This window comes from Malassezia japonica, chromosome 2 (assembly GCF_029542785.1).
Source record: "Malassezia japonica chromosome 2, complete sequence".
Taxonomy (NCBI): Eukaryota; Fungi; Basidiomycota; class Malasseziomycetes; order Malasseziales; family Malasseziaceae; genus Malassezia; species Malassezia japonica.
Genome location: NC_083371.1, coordinates 1,275,795 through 1,296,247, shown reverse-complemented (window position 1 = coordinate 1,296,247; position 20,453 = coordinate 1,275,795). Strand labels below are relative to the sequence as shown.

General features: G+C 64.9%; 10 protein-coding genes across 10 annotated transcripts; 6 read left to right on the top strand and 4 right to left on the bottom strand.

The window, feature by feature from the left end:
- Window positions 1-412: 412 nt before the first annotated feature.
- On the top strand, window positions 413-2,879 carry DRS1 (RNA helicase; the record flags this gene model as incomplete). The annotated part of the gene is made up of 2 exons (XM_060265768.1): window positions 413-2,602; window positions 2,625-2,879. 2 exons carry the CDS (start codon window positions 413-415, stop codon window positions 2,877-2,879), a joined length of 2,445 nt encoding a protein of 814 aa, XP_060121751.1.
- Window positions 2,880-3,927, bottom strand: GCN3 (translation initiation factor eIF-2B subunit alpha; the record flags this gene model as incomplete). Its single annotated transcript, XM_060265767.1, has 5 exons — window positions 2,880-2,987; window positions 3,010-3,154; window positions 3,177-3,505; window positions 3,528-3,647; window positions 3,670-3,927. 5 exons carry the CDS (start codon window positions 3,925-3,927, stop codon window positions 2,880-2,882), a joined length of 960 nt encoding a protein of 319 aa, XP_060121750.1.
- A 30-nt stretch (window positions 3,928-3,957) lies between these two features.
- On the top strand, window positions 3,958-5,205 carry SSN3 ([pyruvate dehydrogenase (acetyl-transferring)] kinase; the record flags this gene model as incomplete). Its single annotated transcript, XM_060265766.1, has 4 exons — window positions 3,958-4,754; window positions 4,781-4,894; window positions 4,917-5,078; window positions 5,100-5,205. 4 exons carry the CDS (start codon window positions 3,958-3,960, stop codon window positions 5,203-5,205), a joined length of 1,179 nt encoding a protein of 392 aa, XP_060121749.1.
- Window positions 5,206-5,238: 33 nt separating this feature from the next.
- On the top strand, window positions 5,239-5,700 carry GOT1 (Golgi Transport; the record flags this gene model as incomplete). Its single annotated transcript, XM_060265765.1, has 3 exons — window positions 5,239-5,260; window positions 5,284-5,554; window positions 5,577-5,700. The coding sequence occupies 3 exons, from the start codon at window positions 5,239-5,241 to the stop codon at window positions 5,698-5,700; spliced, it is 417 nt and encodes a 138-aa protein (XP_060121748.1).
- A 47-nt stretch (window positions 5,701-5,747) lies between these two features.
- MJAP1_001814 (uncharacterized protein) lies at window positions 5,748-6,536 on the top strand (the record flags this gene model as incomplete). Its single annotated transcript, XM_060265764.1, has 4 exons — window positions 5,748-5,870; window positions 5,893-5,951; window positions 5,974-6,498; window positions 6,527-6,536. 4 exons carry the CDS (start codon window positions 5,748-5,750, stop codon window positions 6,534-6,536), a joined length of 717 nt encoding a protein of 238 aa, XP_060121747.1.
- A 163-nt stretch (window positions 6,537-6,699) lies between these two features.
- Window positions 6,700-9,771, bottom strand: SEC24 (COPII subunit; the record flags this gene model as incomplete). Its single annotated transcript, XM_060265763.1, has 1 exon — window positions 6,700-9,771. The coding sequence occupies one exon, from the start codon at window positions 9,769-9,771 to the stop codon at window positions 6,700-6,702; it is 3,072 nt and encodes a 1,023-aa protein (XP_060121746.1).
- Window positions 9,772-9,971: 200 nt separating this feature from the next.
- Window positions 9,972-11,960, top strand: MJAP1_001812 (uncharacterized protein; the record flags this gene model as incomplete). Its single annotated transcript, XM_060265762.1, has 3 exons — window positions 9,972-11,195; window positions 11,218-11,412; window positions 11,469-11,960. 3 exons carry the CDS (start codon window positions 9,972-9,974, stop codon window positions 11,958-11,960), a joined length of 1,911 nt encoding a protein of 636 aa, XP_060121745.1.
- A 10-nt stretch (window positions 11,961-11,970) lies between these two features.
- ESP1 (separase) lies at window positions 11,971-16,021 on the bottom strand (the record flags this gene model as incomplete). Its single annotated transcript, XM_060265761.1, has 2 exons — window positions 11,971-14,214; window positions 14,237-16,021. The coding sequence occupies 2 exons, from the start codon at window positions 16,019-16,021 to the stop codon at window positions 11,971-11,973; spliced, it is 4,029 nt and encodes a 1,342-aa protein (XP_060121744.1).
- A 431-nt stretch (window positions 16,022-16,452) lies between these two features.
- On the bottom strand, window positions 16,453-17,607 carry MJAP1_001810 (uncharacterized protein; the record flags this gene model as incomplete). Its single annotated transcript, XM_060265760.1, has 4 exons — window positions 16,453-16,474; window positions 16,497-16,558; window positions 16,638-17,105; window positions 17,128-17,607. 4 exons carry the CDS (start codon window positions 17,605-17,607, stop codon window positions 16,453-16,455), a joined length of 1,032 nt encoding a protein of 343 aa, XP_060121743.1.
- A 437-nt stretch (window positions 17,608-18,044) lies between these two features.
- Window positions 18,045-20,447, top strand: MJAP1_001809 (uncharacterized protein; the record flags this gene model as incomplete). Its single annotated transcript, XM_060265759.1, has 1 exon — window positions 18,045-20,447. The coding sequence occupies one exon, from the start codon at window positions 18,045-18,047 to the stop codon at window positions 20,445-20,447; it is 2,403 nt and encodes an 800-aa protein (XP_060121742.1).
- Between the last annotated feature and the right edge of the window lie 6 nt (window positions 20,448-20,453).

Genomic DNA, 20,453 nt, shown 5'->3' with positions numbered 1-20,453 from the left:
GAGTCGGCCACGAGCGCACTGCGTGTAGTCTGAAACACAGAGGCAGCCGCATTCCGCAGCGGCGTAAGACGCACCGCTCGGCTGACGGACGACGAGGAGTTTTGGCCTTCGGACGAACGCCGCAGGCGCGACCACGTCGGCGATGCGGGGGGAGAAACACTACTCACCGGGGCATCAGTCGGCGGCGTCGTCGAAACGGGCGCACCGCTCTGCTGTCCAACGCTATACCTCCGAAGCATGTTTCCAATCCTGCGCGATGGGCCGGATCCCGTTCCAGGAAGAACCGACCCGTTCGTAGGGCTTGTCCCGTTCTCCATCCAAGTGACGTACCGATCGTGCGAAGCCCGTGGGGAAGCATCGCCCGATTATCACGTGATTCCAATTTTTTTTGGTACGCATTGATCCCTCCGTCATGGTGTCGAGCAAAGGGGGGCGCGCTCTGCGCGACGACTTTGTCATGACGCTGGATTCAGATGACGAGGTAGACGTCGATGTGAAGGAGACTGAGCCGGAGCTGCCGCGCAAGGGCCAGAAGGCGAGCATCAACGCGCGCGAAAAGATTGTCGACGATGGCAAGCGTGCGAAGCGTGCGCCTGATGCCAATGAGACGCTCGAGATGGACGAGTTTGAGTTTGACGATGGCATGGATTCCGGTGCTACAGGAAACGTGCATGACTGGAACTTTCACGTGGACCGCGCGAAAGGCGCGAATAGCGCCGAAGCCTCGCGCCTGACGGTCGACGACATCATTGAGCGGCGTCGCGCCGCGCAGTCCAAGCCTGTACTTGCCGAGGTCATGGGCGAGGACGAGGAGGGTGCGTACGAAAGTGAAGAGAGCGATGGCGAAGGATTCGGCAGCGGCGCACGAGCAGTGGAAGACGGCGAAGAGGAGGAAGAGGAGGAAGAGGAGGAGGACCCTCTGGATGAAGGGGAAGACGAGGACGAGGACGAGGAGGAAGATGAGGAAGAGGAACACGAGGAAATCGATGAGGACGAGGACGAGGATGAGGACGATGCCGATGACGAACGCAAGACACAGTACTTTGCGACAGAAGACAAAGAGACCAAGCCTGAAGTCCTGTCGTTCTCTGCGCTCCGTCTGAACCGCGCGCTCCTGCGTGCCCTCGACGCGATGAACTTCCACAAACCGACGCCGATCCAGGCGCGTACCATCCCCATTGCACTCGCTGGCAAGGACATTGTGGCCGGCGCGGTGACCGGCAGTGGTAAAACGGCCGCTTTCCTTATCCCCATTCTCGAGCGTCTCTCGTACCGCCAGAAAGGTGTCGAGGATGCACGGTCGCGTGTTGTGATTCTGTGCCCCACGCGCGAGCTCGCAATCCAGTGCCACAGTGTCGGTGTGGCGCTTGCCAAGTTTATGGACGTGCGTTTTTGCCTGTGTGTCGGTGGTCTGTCGGTCAAGTCGCAAGAGGCCGAGCTCAAGATGCGCCCTGATATCATTATTGCGACGCCCGGCCGTCTTATTGATCATATGCAAAACAGCTCGTCGTTCGGTATCGAGGACATTGAGATTCTCGTTATGGACGAGGCCGATCGTATGCTCGAGGACGGATTTGAGGCGCAGCTCAACGAGATCGTGCGCTCGTGCCCCACTCAGCGCCAGACGATGCTCTTTTCCGCGACAATGACGGACGACGTCGACCAGCTGGTGCGTCTCTCGCTCGAGCGCCCGGTGCGTTTGTTTGTCGACCCCAAGCGCTCGACTGCCGCCAAGCTCATCCAAGAGTTTGTGCGTGTGCGTGTGCCGGCGAACCTGTCTGCGGCCGAGCGCAAGAACGCCGAGGATGGCCAGCGTGCGTCGCTGCTCCTCTCTCTGTGCATGCGTACCTTCCGCGACCAGGTCATCATTTTTGTGCGCAGCAAGAAGCTCGCGCACCAGCTCAAGATCATTTTTGGTTTGCTGGGCCTCTCCGCGGCCGAGCTGCACGGTGATTTGAGCCAGGAGCAGCGTCTGCAGTCACTCATGAACTTCCGCGACCGCAAAGTCGACTTTTTGCTCGCGACCGACCTCGCGAGTCGTGGTATTGATATCCGTGGCGTGCAGACCGTCATCAACTATGATATGCCCGCTCAACTCGAGCCGTATTTGCACCGTGTCGGTCGTACGGCGCGTGCCGGACGCCACGGTCGCTCCGTGACGCTTGTCGGCGAGGCCGACCGCCGCCTGCTCAAGGCCGTGCTGAAGCGCACGCCGCCCGAGCAGGTGAAGCACCGCCTCTTGTCCGCCGACGTCATCCAAAAGGTCAGCGATGCGATTGATTCGCTCAAGCCCGAGATCGAGCAGGTGCTTGCAGAGGAGAAGGAGGAGCGTGCGCTGCGCCAGGCTGAGATGCAGCTGCAAAAGAGCGAGAATATGCTGGCGCACCAGGACGAGATCTACTCGCGTCCCGCGCGCACCTGGTTCCAGAGCGAAAAGGATAAGGCGGAGGCGAAAGGCGCCTCGCGCGAAGAGTACGTCAAGAAGATGGACGCGGCTGCGGCGGCCGAGAAGCGTAAAGGCAAGGACCGCTTTGCGGGCCTGTCACGCCGGCAGAAGCGTGTGCGTCTGATGAAGGAGGAGGATGCGAAGGAGAACTTTTCGGTACGTCTATTCACTAACGCAGCGCGACATCGACGCGAGTATCCGTGCTGCGAAGCGCGCGCAGCGCCCCACCGAGCTCGGCTCGAGTGCACCCAAGTACAACCCCAAGCCGCCCAAGTCCAAGAAGCGCAAGATCTCGAAAGAGCTCACGTCCAGCGACAAGGGCGGTGCGTTTGGGCGCGACATGAGTGCGAGTCGGTCCAAGCCATCCAAGCCCAAGCCTTCACCCAAAGGCAAGGCACCCGGCAAGGCGCCGCGCGGGCGCGGGCGCCGGTAGTTAGTCGCCACCGTACACAGCCAAGAGCGCATCCGAGACACCCGACGGCGTCAGAATGCCAATGTCGCTCACGATGAACGTGACGAGCTCGGGGAGGGTATAGTCGATCTAGGTGAGCGCGTCGACGTACCAAGGGATTAAGTGCCTCCATCGCCGGCGTCATGTGCGTCGCCCCGTCGACGTTCTCCGCCTCGCCGGCGCTGGGGAACGGCAGCACTTTCGACGCGTTCGGCAGGTCGTACTGGGAGAGGGGAAACATGCGGAGGAACTTGAAGCTGGATTAGTCGGTCGACGTACCTCTCGGCCACCGCAAAGACCGGCTTGTGCGCCGCCTTGGCAACGATGCCCATCTGGTAAGAGCCGACTGCGTTAAAGAGGCCGCCCGACTCCACGACGCCTTCCGCGCCGATCAGGCACATGTCGGCCTTGTGCACAATGTAGGCAACGGCCGAATCGAGCACGACGGTGCATGGGATACCCTCGGCCATGAGGCGGTTGTAAGTACGCAGCCCCTGCCCCGACGGACGGCTCTCCGAGACATAGACGCTGATGCGCTTCTTTTGCGTCTTGGCGGCGGCGAGGAGCACCTGCATCACCACGCGTGAGTATCCGTGCGTGAGGATGACCTGCGTCAGCGTAGAAACCTACCGTATCGTCCTTGATGAACGGGAGAAGGAGCGTCGTGATGCGCTCGCGGCAGCTCGGCACCGTATTGTGTGCAAACTCGAGCGCGGTCGTAATGAGACTGTGCTTGTGAGCTTGAAAGTCCTGCATAAGTCGAGATACGTACGCCGCCAGCCCAGTTCTTTGTCGTGACAAAACGCATGAACAGCTCGAGGCCTGCCGACGCAGGAATCGGATTTGAGAGGCTCTGCTTGAGTTCTTCGGAAGCGGTCTTGATACTCTCCATAAGCTCGGACGTAGTCGCGGCGTTCGACGAGGCAATCATCTCGGACAGCGCAAAGATCGCCGCAATGGGCTGCGGGAGATCTTCGTCGTCGCGCAAGGCGCTGTGGAACGCGTCCACAATCGAGAACGGCTCGGGCATCGTCGTGGGTGGAGGTCTGTCTGTGCGCTGATGGCGGAGCGAGGCGCGGTGTCCGCCGCCGAGGTCATGCGCGCCTACCGGCAGGCGCGCGACGCGCAGCGGCGGCCGGTCTTGTCGCGCTACCGGGTGATTGGATTCTTGAATTCCGGGACGTACGGCCGGGTGTACAAAGCGCAAGAGATCCTGCCCCCCGGCGCCTTTGCACGCGAGCCGGGCGTGTATGCGATCAAAAAGTTCAAGCCCGACCGCGAAGGGAGCACGACGACCTTCACCGGGATCAGCCAGAGTGCCGTGCGCGAGATTGCGCTGAATCGTGAGCTGCGCCACGAGAATGTCGTGTGGCTGCGCGAGGTGATGCTCGAGGAGAATGCCATCTTTTTGGTGTACGAGTTTGTCGAGCACGACTTTCTGCAGATCATTCACCACCACCTCACAGTGCTGCGCACGCCGGTGAGCGGCGCAATGATCAAGTCGCTTCTGTGGCAGGTGCTCAATGGCGTGCAGTATCTGCACGAGAATTGGATCATGCACCGTGATCTGAAGCCGGCCAACATCCTGATTACCGCGCGCGGCGTTGTCAAGATCGGCGACCTGGGCCTTGCGCGCGTGTACGCTGACCCGATGGTGTCGCTGTACGCGAGCGACATGGTGGTCGTCACGATCTGGTACCGAGCGCCCGAGCTGCTGCTCGGCGCACGGCACTATACGCCGGCGGTCGATCTATGGGCTGTCGGGTGCATCTGGGGCGAGCTCATCGCACTGCGGCCCATGTTTAAAGGCGAAGAGATTCGCATGGGCCCCAAGGTCAAGACGGTGCCGCTACAGACGTACGTCCTTTCCTCGACTAAGACAGGAACCAGCTCGGAAAGATTGTCGACATCCTCGGCACGCCGACCAAGGAGCGGTGGCCGACGATGGACTCCCTGCCCGACTATGGCGCTTGGAGCGCGCTGCGCCGTGGCGACGCGTATGTACCTCTGCTAACGCAGCCTCCCGCGCACACTCTACCAGTGGTACACGAACCGTGCGGGCACCTCGGCGGGCTTTGACCTGCTCGATCGGCTCCTGCAATACGATCCTGCGCGGCGCGTCACGGCCGCCGAGGCGCTCCGCCACCCCTGGTTCTCCGAGGAACCGCTGCCGACGGCAAAGTAGGTCCCTAACTAACCCAGCGCATTCGCTTTTCTGCCGAACGGCACGTCGCCCTACCCCCCCGGCAAGGTCGTCCTTAGCGACACGCACCCGATTGTTTCGCGCGCGCGGCGCGCACCTGGCTGAGGAAATAAGCGTGGGCCTTTTCGTTGGACGGCGATGTGGCTCAGTGACCAACAGAGTGCGTAGCTGTGCTGACCGCAGAGATTGGCGTGGGCCTGGTGTCCGGCGGTGTCTTTTTCCTGTTTGTGGGCGTGCTGCTCTTCTTTGATGCGACGCTCCTTGCGCTCGGGAATATCCTGTTTGTGGCCGGCATTGCGATGCTGATCGGCCCGCAGCGCACGCTCACGTTCTTTGCGCGGAAACAAAAGATCCGGGGCACGGTGTGCTTCTTTGCGGGCATGGCACTCGTGTTCTGCCGCCTGACCTTGCTGGGCATGCTCATCGAGACGGTCGGCTTTTTGAACTTGTTTGGGTAGGTTGTTTTTCTCACGCAGCGACTTCTTCCCGGTGATCCTCAACTTTTTGCGGCAGGTGCCGGGCGTGGGCCAGGTACTCTCGATGCCGGTCGTGGGCTCGGTGATGGACCGCCTTGCGGGCGTACGCCGTTCCGCCGTATAGGGAATTTTGTATAGCTAGCAGCGCATCTCTTGCGACCATTCGGCCGGATGTACGTCGCGCTCCTCTTTTGGCTGTGGGCCGGCTGCGCGCTCGGCGCGCCGTTTGTCGCGGCGCTTGGCGCGGCGAGCTACTCGGCGGTCGTCGTGTTTGGCGATTCGCTTGTGGATAACGTACGTCGCGCGACTGACGCAGGGCAACGGCACCTACCTCTTGTCGAACAAGACGTGGCCCGCGGATCCTGCGTACTTTGAGTAGGTCGCTTCGCTGACCCAGCGGCCGCTTCAGCAATGGCCCGACGTGGCCCGAGCAGCTCGCGGACCTCTTGAACATCTCGCACGTCGACGACCTCGCGCACGGCAGCGCGACGACGAACAACAGCGTCGCCAAGGGCTACTCTGGTTACAACTCGACACTCCCGGTGCCGGATGTGCGCACGCAGGTGTCGCACTACCTGAAGAAGGCGCACGGCGCGGACCCCAATGCGCTGTACATTGTCTCGGGCGGCTCGAACGACGCCTTTTTCGGCCTGACGCCGGGCCGTAACGCAACCGCGCTCGCGCACGACGCGGTGCACACGCTGCGTGCCGAGAGCGAGCGCCTGGTGCACCACGGCGCGCGCCATCTGCTCATCCCCACGCTGAGCGAGATGCAGACCTCGCCCTGGGCACGCACCTATGCGGACGCCGAGACGAAGAACAACACGATCCTCTTTACCTCGGCGGTGAACCGTGCGCTGCGCGCGTGGGTACCGACGGTGCGCAGCGCGAACGCGACGCTCTTTGACGCGGACGCGCTTGAGTCAACGATCCAGGCGCACCCCCACAAGTACGGCCTGACGAACGTCACCGGCGCGTGCCTCGTTGGCACGCAAAAGCTCGAGAAGGGCGTCAAGCGCCACCTGTGTGCGGACGCGGATCGCTACTTTTTCTTTGATCTGTACCATCCTACGGCGCGTGTGCATGCCCTGCTGGCGCGTGGCGCAGTGCGCGCTCTTCATAGCTAGTTCCCCCCGACCTTGTCGCGAATCTGGCCCAGGAACTGCTGGTAGCCGCTCGTCTGCTCGAAGCGGTCCTCGACGAGGTGCGAGAGCGCCCAGACGCGCATCGCCGCGTCGCCGTCTTCCTTGACCAGGTAGACGGTCGGCGCGTTGGCACCGCGGCGCGACGTCGCGAGGTGCGACAAGACGGCGTTCACGCGCTTCGACATGGCATTGTCGAGCTCGGGGAGCGTAATCTTGCCCGACGCAAGCGACGCATAGTCTGGCGCGTTGAACACGTCCATCGTCAAGTTGGGCACCGCCGCGCGGCCGAGCCACAGAATCAGGTCGAGACCGTTGTCGATGAGATACAGGCCGTGGCGCTCCAGGCGCTCGCTCGTGAGGTTCAGGCGGGGAGGCAGCGTAAGGAGCTGCGTCGTAGGATCCACCAGCCCGGCCGCGGGCGGCATGTTGTGCAGCGAGTAAAAGCCGGGCAAGAGATAAGGCACGAGGCGCTGCATCGGCAGCGCGCTGAGCAGCGTGTGGCTGTACGCACGCATATCCGGCGAGAGCTGCGACGAGAGGCGCAGGCCGGGCGTGCGCAGCAGGCCGAGCACCAACAGCGGCAGCATCACGAGGTTCGCGGCGATGGTGAGCTGCTGTGCGTTGCCGCCCCGCGCGTTGGTCATCGTCACGCGGTAGCTGTGCAGAATCTCGCAGAGGCGCGTGCGCAGGTAGCCGCGCGCGTCGTCGAGGCGCGAGTGCAGGCTCTTTTCCACGGCCTTGTTCGCGAGGAGCGCGGCGATCGCGACCGGGTCCGCGCTCGAGTACACCTCGGACAGCGAGCTGGTGGTGGGCAGCGCGAGGGTCACGACGCGGATGCGGCGCTCGCCGGTCGAGGTGCTGTGCAGCACGACGCTCTGGAAGACGACGATCGGCTGCTGCACCGTCTCCTCGATCTCGCACTCGATCACGTAGCTCTGGTCCGGCGCGACACTCGGCAGTGCGAGCAGGTCCGAGGAGCGCACGAAAAAGTTGCCGTAGAACGACGTGGGCCGGATGCCGCGCGTCGCACGCAGACGCAGCACCGCCTCGAAGCTCACCGGGCTCTCGAGCACCGCACAGAGCTCTTTCGTGAAGCGCTCCGCATCCTGCGGCCGCTTGGCGTCAAACTTGGGGTAGAAAAAGGTCTGGCCACCGGTATAGCGCGGCAAGCACGCCAGCGTCGAGAGATCGGTATACGCGCCTGAGAAGAGCCACATGTCGACCGACACCTGCGAGCGCGAGCACTCGATCGGGAAGGTCTTGTAGAAGGGCGAGCCGGCCGCGAGGAGCGACGACTCACGCGGGCTGCCGTAGAGCTTGGGATCGTCGCGCATCTTGAGCGCGCCCGGGCCGAGCGTCGGGAGCGAGGCCGTGAGCACCTCGATCTTGCCGCCCGACGAGGAGATCAGCTTGTACGCCGCCTGGAGCGCGGCGCCAAGCGCGCTGCCCGGCGACGTCGCGTGCTCGTACATCGAGCCGAGGTTGCGCAGGAGCGACTCGAGCCCGGCGCGGCTCTCGGCGAGGTTCACGAGCAGGTCGTTGGGCTGCGGAAGGAACACGTCGTCGAGGTCGCTGACGACCAGCAGCGACGCCTCCTCGCTCCCCGGCGCGATCCGGAAAAAGTGCAGCTGCGCGTCAAAGCCGATGAGCGCAATGCGCGTGCGGCTGTCCTGGTTCGGGATGCGGTCGAGCGACTGGAGGATCGCCGCTGCGGCCGTCGCGACCATGCCGCTGGTCACCGCTGCGTGGCTCACGTCCAGCAAAAAGACATAAACGGGGGGCTGCGGCGGGCGCACCATGTACTCGCGCGGCGCGATAAACTCGACCACGGACGAGGAGAGCTCGGGGCGCTTCCAGCGGTCCGTCGGCTGGTTCGTCTCCTGGTCCCAGTCAAAGAGCTGCGGGACCTCGTTGGTGATGTTGCACATGCAGCAGCGCCAGCGGTGGCCGCCTTCGACAAACGTCACAAACGGATTGATATACGTGCGGCACCGCCGGCACCGCGCAATCACCGAGTCGCTCACGACTGGCACCGGCGCGTCGCCCTCGGTCTCGCGCACGCTGCGCATCGGGCTCAGCACCACCGCAAGCGGCAGCTTGCTCTTGCTCAGCATCGACGACGTGGTCGGCACTGCGTTCAGCGTGCACCGCTGGTACGACGGGTCAGCATTCGACGCACTCGGCGACAGAATCGAGCCAGGCGGCAGCTGGATCGCAGGCGGCGGCACGTCCACATCCGCCATGTTGGCCGGCTGCGCACCGACCACTGCATTGAAGAGCTGGTTCGCTTGGCGCCCAGAAGCGGTGGGCTGCGCACCCACGCTCATGTTTTGCATCTGCGCGGCAACCGCAGGCACGGCCTCGGGCGCACTCGGCGCCTCGGGCACCGGGGGGATCGTCGGCACGGCGCCCGTCGCCTGGGGGCCCGCGATCGACATGGAGCGCGGCGCAACGGAAGGCGTCTGGTTGCCTTGCAGCTGGCCGCTCACGCTGCGCATCGGCGCATGGCCCATCGCCGCAGGTGTAAATACTTCGCCGTCGCCGCCCGGCGTGGACGGCGTCTGGGCGGGATACGAGACACTGTTCGCCACCAAGTGAGCCGTGGGGTACGCGCGGCGGCGTGCGGCCGCCGACGATGCGGTGCGGCCCCGCGGCGAGGTCGCGGGCACCGTACGCACGGGCGTCGGCGAGGTCGCTGCGCCGGCCGCCGGCGGTGCGCGCGCAGCCGGGGCGGGTGGCGGGCGCGCGGCCGTCGCCGGGAGGGGTGCGGCCGGCGCTCCGGGAACGGTAGGCACTGGCGGCGCCTGTCCTGGCACCGGGCGTACTGGCCGCCCGCTCGAAACCGAGCGCTGGTGCGGCCGGATCGGTGCGCCGGCGCCGGGCGCGATGCTGCCGCGCGCCGCGTGCCCGATGCCGCTCATGCTCGGTGCGCGCCCCAGTGGACGGTGCGCAGGCCGCACCGCCCCCGGCCGGGGGTTCACCGGCATCGACATGCGTGCCTGTGCGTTGGGGTGGGCAGCACGCGGCCCGGGCGCTGGGCGCACCGGCATCGGCGGATTCCACGACGTGCGTCCCGTCGCGGTCTCGACATACACCTGTCTATTTGCTGCGGCGTCCCTGCATTAGTTGTGCCACGCACCACTGGGTCGTCCAGCCCGGCGGGAGCCGCGGAGGGGCCTGCGTCGCCATGGTGTCCGTAGAAGCCCGGTCACGTTTGCTGGCAAGATACACACCTCCATCACGTGCCACGATGACCGGTCCGGAGGCGGCGTCGACGGTGTTCGTGGGGAGCATTAGCCCTGGCGTGCCGGACCGCTGGCTGCACCAGCTGCTCGAGGCGTGTGGTGGATTCCGGAATCTGAAGCGCGTGAGCAAGGCATTTGGATTCGCCGACTTTCAGAGCGCGCCGGACGTGCTGCGCGTGCGCTCCGTCCTGAACGGCGTGGAGCTGCCCAGCATGGGCGCGGAATACGGCGCGCCGCCAAAGAAGCTCGTGGTCAAGGCGGACGAGAAGACTAACATCTTTCTCGGCGAGTTTGAAAAGACCCTCGTCCAGACCGACGTCGACCGGCAAAAAGAGCGCGAGGCGCGGCGGCGCGTCGACCACCTCGTCGGCGTCATGCGCAAGCGCGCGTCGGACAAGGGCGAGGTCGACGTGAGCGTGTACGAGATTCCCGCACACCTCAAGGACCTGCCGCAGGAAGAGCTGCACGGCCCGAAGCGCGAGCACGTCCTCTCGGAGATTGAAAAGTTCCGCCTGTCGGCCGTCGCACGCGACGCCGCCGAGCGCAAGCGCGTGCTCGAGCTCGAGCGGCGGCGTGCGTTGCTCGCGCAGGAGCGCACACACCGGCACGCCGAGCCCACGCCCGAGCCGACCGAGGAGACGGATCCAGAAGGCGCAGACGAGGCCGCGGAGCAGCGCCGCAAGCGCGCTGTCGCCGAGCGCCGCGAGCGCGAGGGGCGCGATGCAGAGGCGGCGTACAATGAAAAGGAGCACGCGCGCATCCAGTACTGGACACAGCACATGCCGCGCGACCGGCCCCCGCCGCCGCTCGACGGCCTCCGCGAGGACCGCGAGCTGGCGTCCGAGCTCTTTTGGACCGACCGCCGGCGCTGGCTCGCCGAGCGCGCGCCCCACCGCCGGCGCGAGCAGGACGCAGACCAGGCCGACCGCGAGGCGCAGGCGGCCGAAGAGGAAAAGGCACGCCAGGACGCCGAGGCCTTTCTCGAGGAGCAGGCACGCGAGATGGCGGCTCTCGCGGAAAAGCAGCGGCAGTCGGGCCTGCTCATGCACGACGGCCAGCCCCTCAAACTCCAGGTGCATCGCGCAAAAGAGGACGAGGCACGCCGCAAGCGCCTCGCCCTTGTGCACCACCTCGGGCCGCACCCGAGCCGCGACGCGGTGGAAAAGGTCCTGCCCACCGATCCGTCCGACTTGTTTGCGGTACCCCCAGACTGGCAGCACATCCAGGCGGTACGTCATTCTACTCACACAGGAAACCTATCAGCCCCTCCTCGATGCCGGCATCGAGGACAGCCTGGGCGAGGCTGTCGACGATCTGCGCGACGCCGCGCTCGAGAAACTGCGCGAACACGCACCGGCACACGAGATTATCGAAGTCTTGGAGCCGGTGCTCGAGGACGACGCGCATGCCCTCGTCGTGCGCCTGTGGCGCGCCATGCTCGTAGACGTGCTTGCGTAATCCAAATACCCTCCACCATGTGCGATCTTGCGGCGGGGGCGCAGGCGCTCACCGCGCTGTCGGAGCAGCCGCCGAGCGACGCTGCGGCGCGCCTCGGGATGCTTTCCAGCGCCGTGCCGGTCATGGCCGAGCTCAAGGCGGCGAACCGCGGCGCGTACGCGGCACTCGCCGAGCGCCGCGGCGACGTCCGAGCCGCCCAACGGCGCGTCGACGATGCGGCGATCGCGCTCGAAGAACTGGTCTATGAGCGCAAGCAGCTCGAGGCACAGATTGCCGCGTGTGCACACCTCGATACAGTCTATGAACAGGTGCCGCTGCGGCCACAGGAAGAGAGCGGCGTCGAGGGCGACGATCCCCACCACGTGATGCTCGCCCGCCTCCAGGACGAGCTCGAGGCGCGCCGCAAGCTCGAGCAGCAGGCCAAGGCGCTCGAGGACGAGGCGCAGACATACCAGCGCGAGCAGCGCGCATCCATGCGGACACTGCGCACGAAACAGAAACAGATCAGCAGCCTCGTCGAGGCTGCAAAAAAGTAGTATAGGGTATCTATTGCCACTGCACCGGCACACCGTACACAACGCACGCCGCACCGGTTAGGTAGGGAAGCTTGCACGCGCTGCGTGCGGCGGCAACGGCACGCGAGAGCGGGGCGGCAGCCGGCGAAAACAGGCCTACGCCACGCAGCACCGTCTCACACACCCCGTCGAGCTCCTTGTCGGTCGTGTCCCAGAGGTTGGCGAGCATCGCGGGGCACTGCGCGACGAGGTAGTCGTACGGCGTGCCGCTGGGATCGTACTCGCCGTGGTCGCGCAGCACGCCGCTCGAGCAGCCCCACAGCATCGACGTCGCGCACTGGCCGAGCGAGCGCAGCTGCATCGGCTGCACGTACATCTCGCCGCCCGCGTGGCCAAAGTAGAGGAACGTGTCTTTGGTCGCCAGCGCACGCGCGACCTCGTCAATAACGGGTGTACGCCCAATCGTGCCTTGCCACCTTGGCTGCGCTTGGAGCAGACCGGCGAACCGCGCCTCGCTGCGCACAAGGTCGCCGCCGGGGTTGAGCAGGTACGCGGTGCTCTGCCGGTCGAGCGTGCGGACAGCGGGCGTGAGCGCGGCGAGAAACTCCCAGGAGGGCACGCGGCTCACAGAGCGCTCGCGCAGGATCGGCATCGACTCCCACGGGATCTCGCACAGCTCGCGGTCGAGTACGAGGTAGAGGTGCTCGTCGCGCTCGGGGTCCTTGCGCCGCTTTGCCTGGTGCTCGTCCAGCGCACTGCGCAGGTCGCTGCACAGCTCGTCGAGGTCCACCTCGTCTTGCGCGATCGAGACGCCGGCAAGCTGCGTCGCATCCATCACAAAGTGCGCCCAGTCCTCGAGCACTTCGGCCGTGCAGTCAGTCGGCAGCGCAGCAAGGCACGCAAGGGCCGTATCGGGCAGCAGCACTCTGTGCTTGTGTGCCATGCGTCCCGACAGCGCGTGGTCAAACGCACGCACGACCTGGTCGCGTAGACCGCTCAGCGGGACGTCGGGCCACGGTACAAACAGGCCCTGGAACGCGCCGAGCCATGTGTCTTGGATGCTCTGCAGCAGCTCGCGCAGGCGCTCGTCGAGCGCACGGCGCTCGGTCCACCACGCCTTGCGCGCCTCGAGCGCATGCACGTCTTTCGCGCCTTGGACACCGGCATTGGACGCCGCAAGGATCGCACGCAGCTCGGTGAGCACTGCATCAGCAGTAAGTGGCTCTTCCTCGCCTTCGCGCCGGCTCTGGCGGTCGATGGGGAGTGTATAGACGGTCGGTGCATGGCCGCCGAGGCGCGACAGGAGCAGCTCGCACCGATCGCTCGAGAGCGCAAGCGTCAGCACGGCACTGTTGGACGGAGGCTGCAGAGGTGCGTCGTACACCCCTGCGACGCTCTGCGAAAAGGGCGAGACGGGCCGGGGGGGTGGCCGGATCGCAAACCAGTCAACCTTGGCCGGCTGCTGCCGCCGCGCAGCCGTATCGACATACGCACGGCGTACACTCACCGAGACGGACGCATTGAGCGACACGGCCGCCTCGGTGGCCATCTTTGCTGCACCTTCGCTGGCACAGAACGGCGCGCGAAGCAGGGAGAGGGAGCACTGCGCACGCAGCGCGCGGCGGGCAAGGCGCGCATCGTTAATGTGAAGTGGGGCAAGCAGGTCCTCGGCATCGTCGAGCCATGCCTTGACGTTCTTGGCGAGCGACGCCTGGCCCCGCGTCGTGGGACGAGGAGCTGCTCCGGGAAGAGCGCGCGCTGCTTCCGGGAGGATCGCCCACACGGCGTCTGCACGCATCTCGCTCTCGGCATAGGCGAGAGAGCGCTCGGCAAGCGTGACCGACGCAAGCTCATGGGCGACTGTGTCCCTCAGCTCGTCGTCATCGAGCGTTGCACAGGCAATGCGCACGTACAGGTCGCGCAGAAGGTCTGCACCAAACAGCTGCTGCAGTGCCGACCACGCCTCGCCTGCCTCGGCCCATGCATTCCCATATTCTCCGCTCCACTCGGCCGCGAGCACCTTGGCGTGGACCGCCTGGGCACTGGGGATTGTGCCGAGCAGCCCCATGCCATTTGCCCATGCGACGCGGGCCGCATCCATATCACGCTGAGAGCCATAAAGTTCAGCACGCCACAGCAAGGCCGCAGCACGGAGGAGCGGCGCGCGGTGCTGCTCGCTAAAGTCGATGGCTTCCTGGGCAAATGCATTCGCATCGCGTACGGCGCCGCGCTCGGCGTACATGCGGCTCAGCGCAAGATAGGTGCACGACAAGGACTGGGTCAGCAAAAATACGTACCTTGGCGACGCGCCAATGCAATGCGCGGAGCTCGAGCATGGCGTAGCGCGGGATCGAGCGCTTGCCGGGGGCCTCTTTGGTGGCAAAGACGTCCGGGTCCGGCGCGGCTGCCTTGGCTAGGACCATGGCACTGCGCAGGTATGTGCGCAGTGCCTGGAGAGTCGCGCTCAGGGCCTCTGTGTACTGGCCTTGAGGGGCGCAGTAACTGGCATAAGCCAAGGCGGCCTGCGCTTGCAGATCGTACTCGGTGCACTTGGACGACACGCGCTCCCAGGACGACGTCGCTCCCGGGAGGGACGATTGGGCGAGCTGCACTCCGCGCTCGTACTGCGCGACAATGTCGCTCGTCTCTCCCGCCTGGACCTTGCCCATCATATCAGCAAAGAGCATCGGCGCCGTCTCTTTCTCACACGACTTTGCTGTAGAACAAGCATCGGCACCAGCTCGCAGCGAGACCAGGTGCACAACAATGCGGGCGGTGGCCTCTGCATGCATCGCCGGTAGCTTTTGCTTTGTCAGGCGCTGTAGTGCACGGAGGGCGTCAAAGTAGGCATAGTCCATGCCGACGTATGCCATGGCATCACACGCAGCACTAAGCAGCTTTGCAACCGGGAAGATAGGCGTAGTGTTTGGCGCGGCTCCTTCGCCACTTCCCTTGCGAGGAGGGGTCGAAGACGATAGCGTGCTGGCCGACCGTGCCGGCGTCGAAGGCCGCGACTTTTCCGAGGGCGTCGCCGCACGCGACCGCGTCACCCGCGTAGAAACCGGTGTTGGTCCGCGCGAGCGCCCAGAGCGCGTCCGTGCAATAGGTTCCTTGTCGCGCTCCTCGCTCGGACGCTGGGTGCTTTTGATGAGCCGTGCACATGCCTCTTGCAGCAGTTTGGCTGCTTCTTCGAGCTTGGGGCCGTTGGAAGCGTGCAAGCAAACGGTGGCAATCACATTCTGCAGGTACATTGTGCATCGCAGCTCTTCGTGCCATGCCTCGAGCCCTGCGTCCTTGACGAGCGGCCTGTCGAGGCATGCGGCAATCGCCTTGTCGTCGTTCGGCGTGTCGCGGAGGGTATCATATAGGTGCAATTTGAGAAGCACGCGGGCGCGGCGCAGGGGGTATTCGGTGGGGGAATAGCACGGTATGGCTGCATGCAAAACGTCCTGCAGCGCTTTTGGCGTCTCGTCGCGGAGGAGCATAGACTCCATGGAGTGCGCAGCATACTCGAGCCACGCACCGCGCGAGGCAGGCGAGAGGTCGAGGCGCTTGAGCTGGTGTGCAAGACTTTTCTCGTGGGAGAGGTCCTGGGGGTAGAGCAGGCAATAGACGGATAATTGTAGGACGCCCTTGACCATCGCAGCACTCAGTGCAAGCGGCTCTGTCTCGAGTGCGGCGGGTAGCAAAGCATGGCCGGCCGCCTCGGCAGCTCCATCCAGTGCATGATCCTGTGCGAGGCCACGACAGTACGTGTCGTACGCGTTGTGGTAATCGGAAATGTGCTGGTACGCGCCCGCCAGGACCTGGCACTTGCGCACGTACTTGGCTCGCGTGCCCTCGTCATCCAGCCCCTCGGTGTCGCAGGCAATGCGCAAAAAAGGTACGGCGTGACCATGTTGCCCAGATGCATACAGGCGACTGCCGTAGTGGAATGCGACTTCAGAGACATAATGCTGCTTGGATGGGCCACCGTGTCCAGCCAGCCCTGCGGCACGTTGCAGGTACGTGGCACATGCATTGTAAGTGGACGGCACGCCATCTGCAAACTGAAGGCCACACAGGATGCGCGCGGCGTGCATCGCGTCTGCCAAGAGCGCTTTTTCCAGAGTACGCTCTACCGCGCCGAGGCAAGCGTCCAGGAGCTCGGCAGCACCAAGAGCGCCTGGCGCCTGAGCGTACCGCAGCGCTGCGGCTAGCGTCGTGCCGAGCGCGGGAGCAAGCTCGGCCCTTTCTGCAAGGTGCGAAGAAGAGACGCATTGCAAAGCACCAATGACGCTTTGTATGCTAGGCATAGCGACTGTGCTTGGATCCTCCAGTGCATCTTTTGCGCCGTCCAAATGCGAGAGGACCGACGAGGCGCTCATGCTTGACAAGTGCAAGGAAGAAAATGCGCTGCTGGGCGGATTCGTCTCGCCATTCTGCTCTGACTCGGCATGCCGTGTCGGTGTGGACGGAGAGTTCACCTGCACATCGCTCTGCGTCTCGCCGGACTGGAATGCTGCAATGACTGTCAAAGCGCCGCTGTGTCCCGCCTGTGTGAGCCGAGCAACGTACCTGTCGTGCATGCGTGGTCCACCATTCGCATAGATGACCAAATGGTCCGCCGTGGCGAATCTCTGGCGCCGTATCAACAAGGGACACGAGCTGTGCATGAATCTCGTCAAATGAGCCGCGTCGTGCATAGCTTGCACATACTCGCTCGACCCTGTCCCAGTACGCATCGACGTCGAGCTGTGCAACAGGAGCGAGATGGCGCAGTGTATCCATGCGAAGCATATATGCAGCCGGTCCCGATGCTTTGCATCGAGAGAGGTGCTGAAAAATGGCGCGTTCCATCGCATACGCCGCACGGTCCGCTGCAGAGTCGAGGCCGATGTTGCGCGCATGTGCCTGCCACGCGCCTGGCCCATGTTCGAGGCGGTATATGGTGTGGATCGCATCGATATCGCGCTCACCCGCTTGAGCCAGCGCTGCGTGGACAGCGAGCGCTTGTATGTCGAGCACAGAGCGGACGTGCGCTTCGCCTGGGCCGCCCATCGGAACGGCAAAGATTGTATGCATGCGGACGACGGGGGGCGGCGGTGTCCGCACCGTCCCACTTCCAACGTCGCTCCCTGCGACACAGGCCGCAACGGCAACAAGTTCCGTGAGCGCTTCTGAGTACTGTGTGAGCCAATCCACTTACCTTTGCCAGTGCAATCAATTTGCGAGCGACCGACAGCCCCACCGCGCCGAGCTGCTCGACGGACCCCTGCGCCTTGGTCAGTGTCGCCATTGCGACACGGAAGCAGTCCAGAAGAATAAAGAGCGCAAGTTCGTCGCGCAACGCGCCTTGCGGCGCGTCCAACAAAGACTGCAAGGTAGTAAGGACGGCGTTTGCCGCCTGCTTGGCGACGCGCACGATTCCAGCCTCTATTGGGTATCGGTTGTCGTCCCTAGCTGCCCATGCGAGCCCCGCCTCGCTCTCTTTGGTATTGGTACTGGTGTAGAGCGAGATGGAGCGTGCCAGGTCGGATGCGTGCAAGTGGGATATAAGGGCCGCAACGACTGCGCGGTCAAGACCGTCCGCGCGCTGGATGTGCTGCAAGACTTGGTCGAGAGGAAGCGCCTTGGCCTTGCTTCCCTCGGCGGCGCCCCGCACAGGCCGACGCGCTGCCGTGCGCATTTCGCGATCGTGTTGGAAACGCGCTGTACCTCACGTGACAGAAGAGCGTCGCAGGCACCCTAGAGCAGGGTCGCGGCGATCGTGGCCCGTCTTTGGCGGAGCGCTACGAGCTCTACTTTTTCGTTATAGGTCCGCAGAGCCCACACAAGTTTATGTTATGCTACGTTCCGTTGCGCTCCGTTCCGCATTGCCTCCCGCGCGATGCAAGAGGCAAGACCCTGGGTGGATCCGAATTGCGCCCACTCCCCCGATTTCATAAGACCCTGGCGCTTGACTGGATCCGGTCGACAAACACGTGACTCGAGCCGTGCGTCCGATTGTGGCGACGGCGACGGGCAGCTTACCAGGCATTGTTCTGTCCGCGCACTGATAGCGTCTGCTTGCAGTCGCCTTGTTTCTCTTGGCATCTGCCTTTATAGGCAGCCTTTATTCTACCAATGTCGAACGGGGCTGCGCGACCGAGCGTCGACGCGGTACCTGCGTTAGAGGCGAAAGCCTCGCTGGACCTGCAAGCTGCGCGCGAGACCCATGCGCGTAGCTCAAAGGCTGCCACCAGGCCGCGCTCGTACTACTGGAACGACCCCCTGCACACACTCGACGTGTCGCGAAAACCTTCTGTACACGTCTACGAAGCGCCGAGTGCGTCTGCGCACTCGCGCACCCCCTCCAACTCTTTTACGTCGTGGAAGACGACCGAGAGTGCGCTGACCGGCGCGACGACCCCGCAGCAGCTCGCGACGATGTCTCCGTCGAACCCCCCCGTCTCTTCGTTTACGCCCCAGGCTGAGCGGCCGAGTCATCTGCACATCTCTGCGCTGAGCCCCCATGAGTACGCCGCGTTTGGGCAGTGGGTCGAGCGCATCAAGCCCGCGCACTCGCGGCGCCGCGGGCTGCTGGATGAGCACGCCGCGGTCAAGTTCCTACGCAACGAGTTTGGAATCAGTGTCGACCAAGAAGTAAAGATCATGTCGCTCTTTGAGCGCCTCCCCCTTGGCCTTACCCACGGCCACTTTTATGCGATGCTGCGCCTTGCCTCCTGGGCGCAGCAAGGCTTTTCGATCACAAAAGAGCTTGTTTTTGTACAGACCTCGCCGCCCGAGCCCCGCCGGCGCCGCCAGCCGCCGACACGCAACGGCAGCGCGGCGACGGACCGGACGGCGCGCAGTGTGCGCCGTTCCCCGATGCTGCTCCCCCAGCCGATGATGATGGATGTCCCGAAAGCCCCCCCACGCCAAGTGCCGGACGACGACGTGCAGCCCTCGAACCGCGATGCACTCGAAGGCGACCTTGTCGAAGAGCCAGAAGGCCTCGACGACCTCTCGGCGAGTCCGTCGAGCCCGCGCGTCGTGCGCCCCAAGCCGGTCGTCGCGCGTGCGCCGCACCCCGACGAGGCGCGGCCCGGCAGCACACTCCCCCCGCTTCCGGGCGAGGAGATTGCGACGGCGCGCCAGCCGTCGCGGTCGTCGCTCAAAGCACCCGATTCGCCGAGCATGGGCCTGATGCGCCCCTCGTTCGACCGCCCCTCTGCGCCGCTGCTGCCCCAGCAAGTGAGCCCGCTCATCCAGGCGTCGCTCAATGCGCGCAGCGAGATGAAGAAGGCGTCGCGCCAGGCGTCGCGCCCCAAAACCTTTACGGTCCTCTCCTCCTCGAGCGGCCAGGTCGAGCGCGACAAACCGCGTCTGCTGACCGGCCAAGAGGCGCCGCCCCAGGCGCAGCCCTTGTCGAACTCCAAGCGGCGGACGCACTCGATCAACAAGATGTCGTCCTTCCTGGCCCAAGAGGCGCGGCAGACCGGCATCGACGTGAACGACAATGCGTCCGACTTCAGTGTGCACAGCAACACGATCGCGCCGAAGCCATCGTACGTCGGCCGCGAGCACGGCATTTTGCCTGCGTGGTTACGTGAGCAGCAGGAAGAAGGCAACGTGTCGTACGCGCCGCCGGACGAGCAGCGTTCGACGCCGAGCGTCTTTGAGGCGCTCGACGAAAAAGTGAACGAGTCGATGAACGGCAGCGAGCGCGCGGCCGCAAGCATCAACCGCAACACGCCCTTCTTTCCGCCCCACAAGCGCGACCTGGACCGCGTCGCGCAGGCGAATATGGACGGCAGCGGCCCCGCGCACTATCGCGCCCTCAACGCACAGACCTCGGCCGGAAACCGCGCGTCGAGCGAGACGGACGGGCGGATGAAGCTCTCGACCAGCCGCTCCAAGGGCGCGCTGAACGGCAAGGCGCTCCCAGCGCCGCCTCGCCGCCGCATGGACGCCGCGTGGGGCACGCTCTTTGAGGCGGGCACCTACGCCGGCTTCAAGTCGATGCCGAGCGCCCGCGACCTCCGTCTGCTGACGCCGCGCAAAGAGCCGACGACGCGCCGCGCGATGCAGTACCCCGTGCCCCCGAGCCAGGAGTTCCAGCCGATGCTCGCCCCGACCCCGGACGCAGGCGCGCTCGGCACGTCGCTCGAGTCGGTCGGCGACGCGCCTGCCGAGCCCGAGGGGCCGCCGCCGCCGGTGCGCCGCGACTCGGACCCGAACGTGCGCTCCGAGGCGTGGGTGCCGCGCATGCAGGCGCCGCCCCCACGCACCTCTGAGCTGCAGCGATTCGTCTTGCAGGGCGACGCGACGCGGCCGCAGCTGCCGCACCCCATTGCGCACGACCGCAAGGCGAGCGGGTCGTACGGCATCGGTTTCAAGACATGGCCGAAGCCCGACGACGACGACAAGGACAAGGGCGAGGCGAGTACCAAGCCCGAAGCCAAGTCGGACACCCACCCCGAACTCAGCGCCGAGCCCAGCGCGGAGAGCGCTCCAGTTCCCCCGAGCCACGAACCCGTTTCTTAGGATATA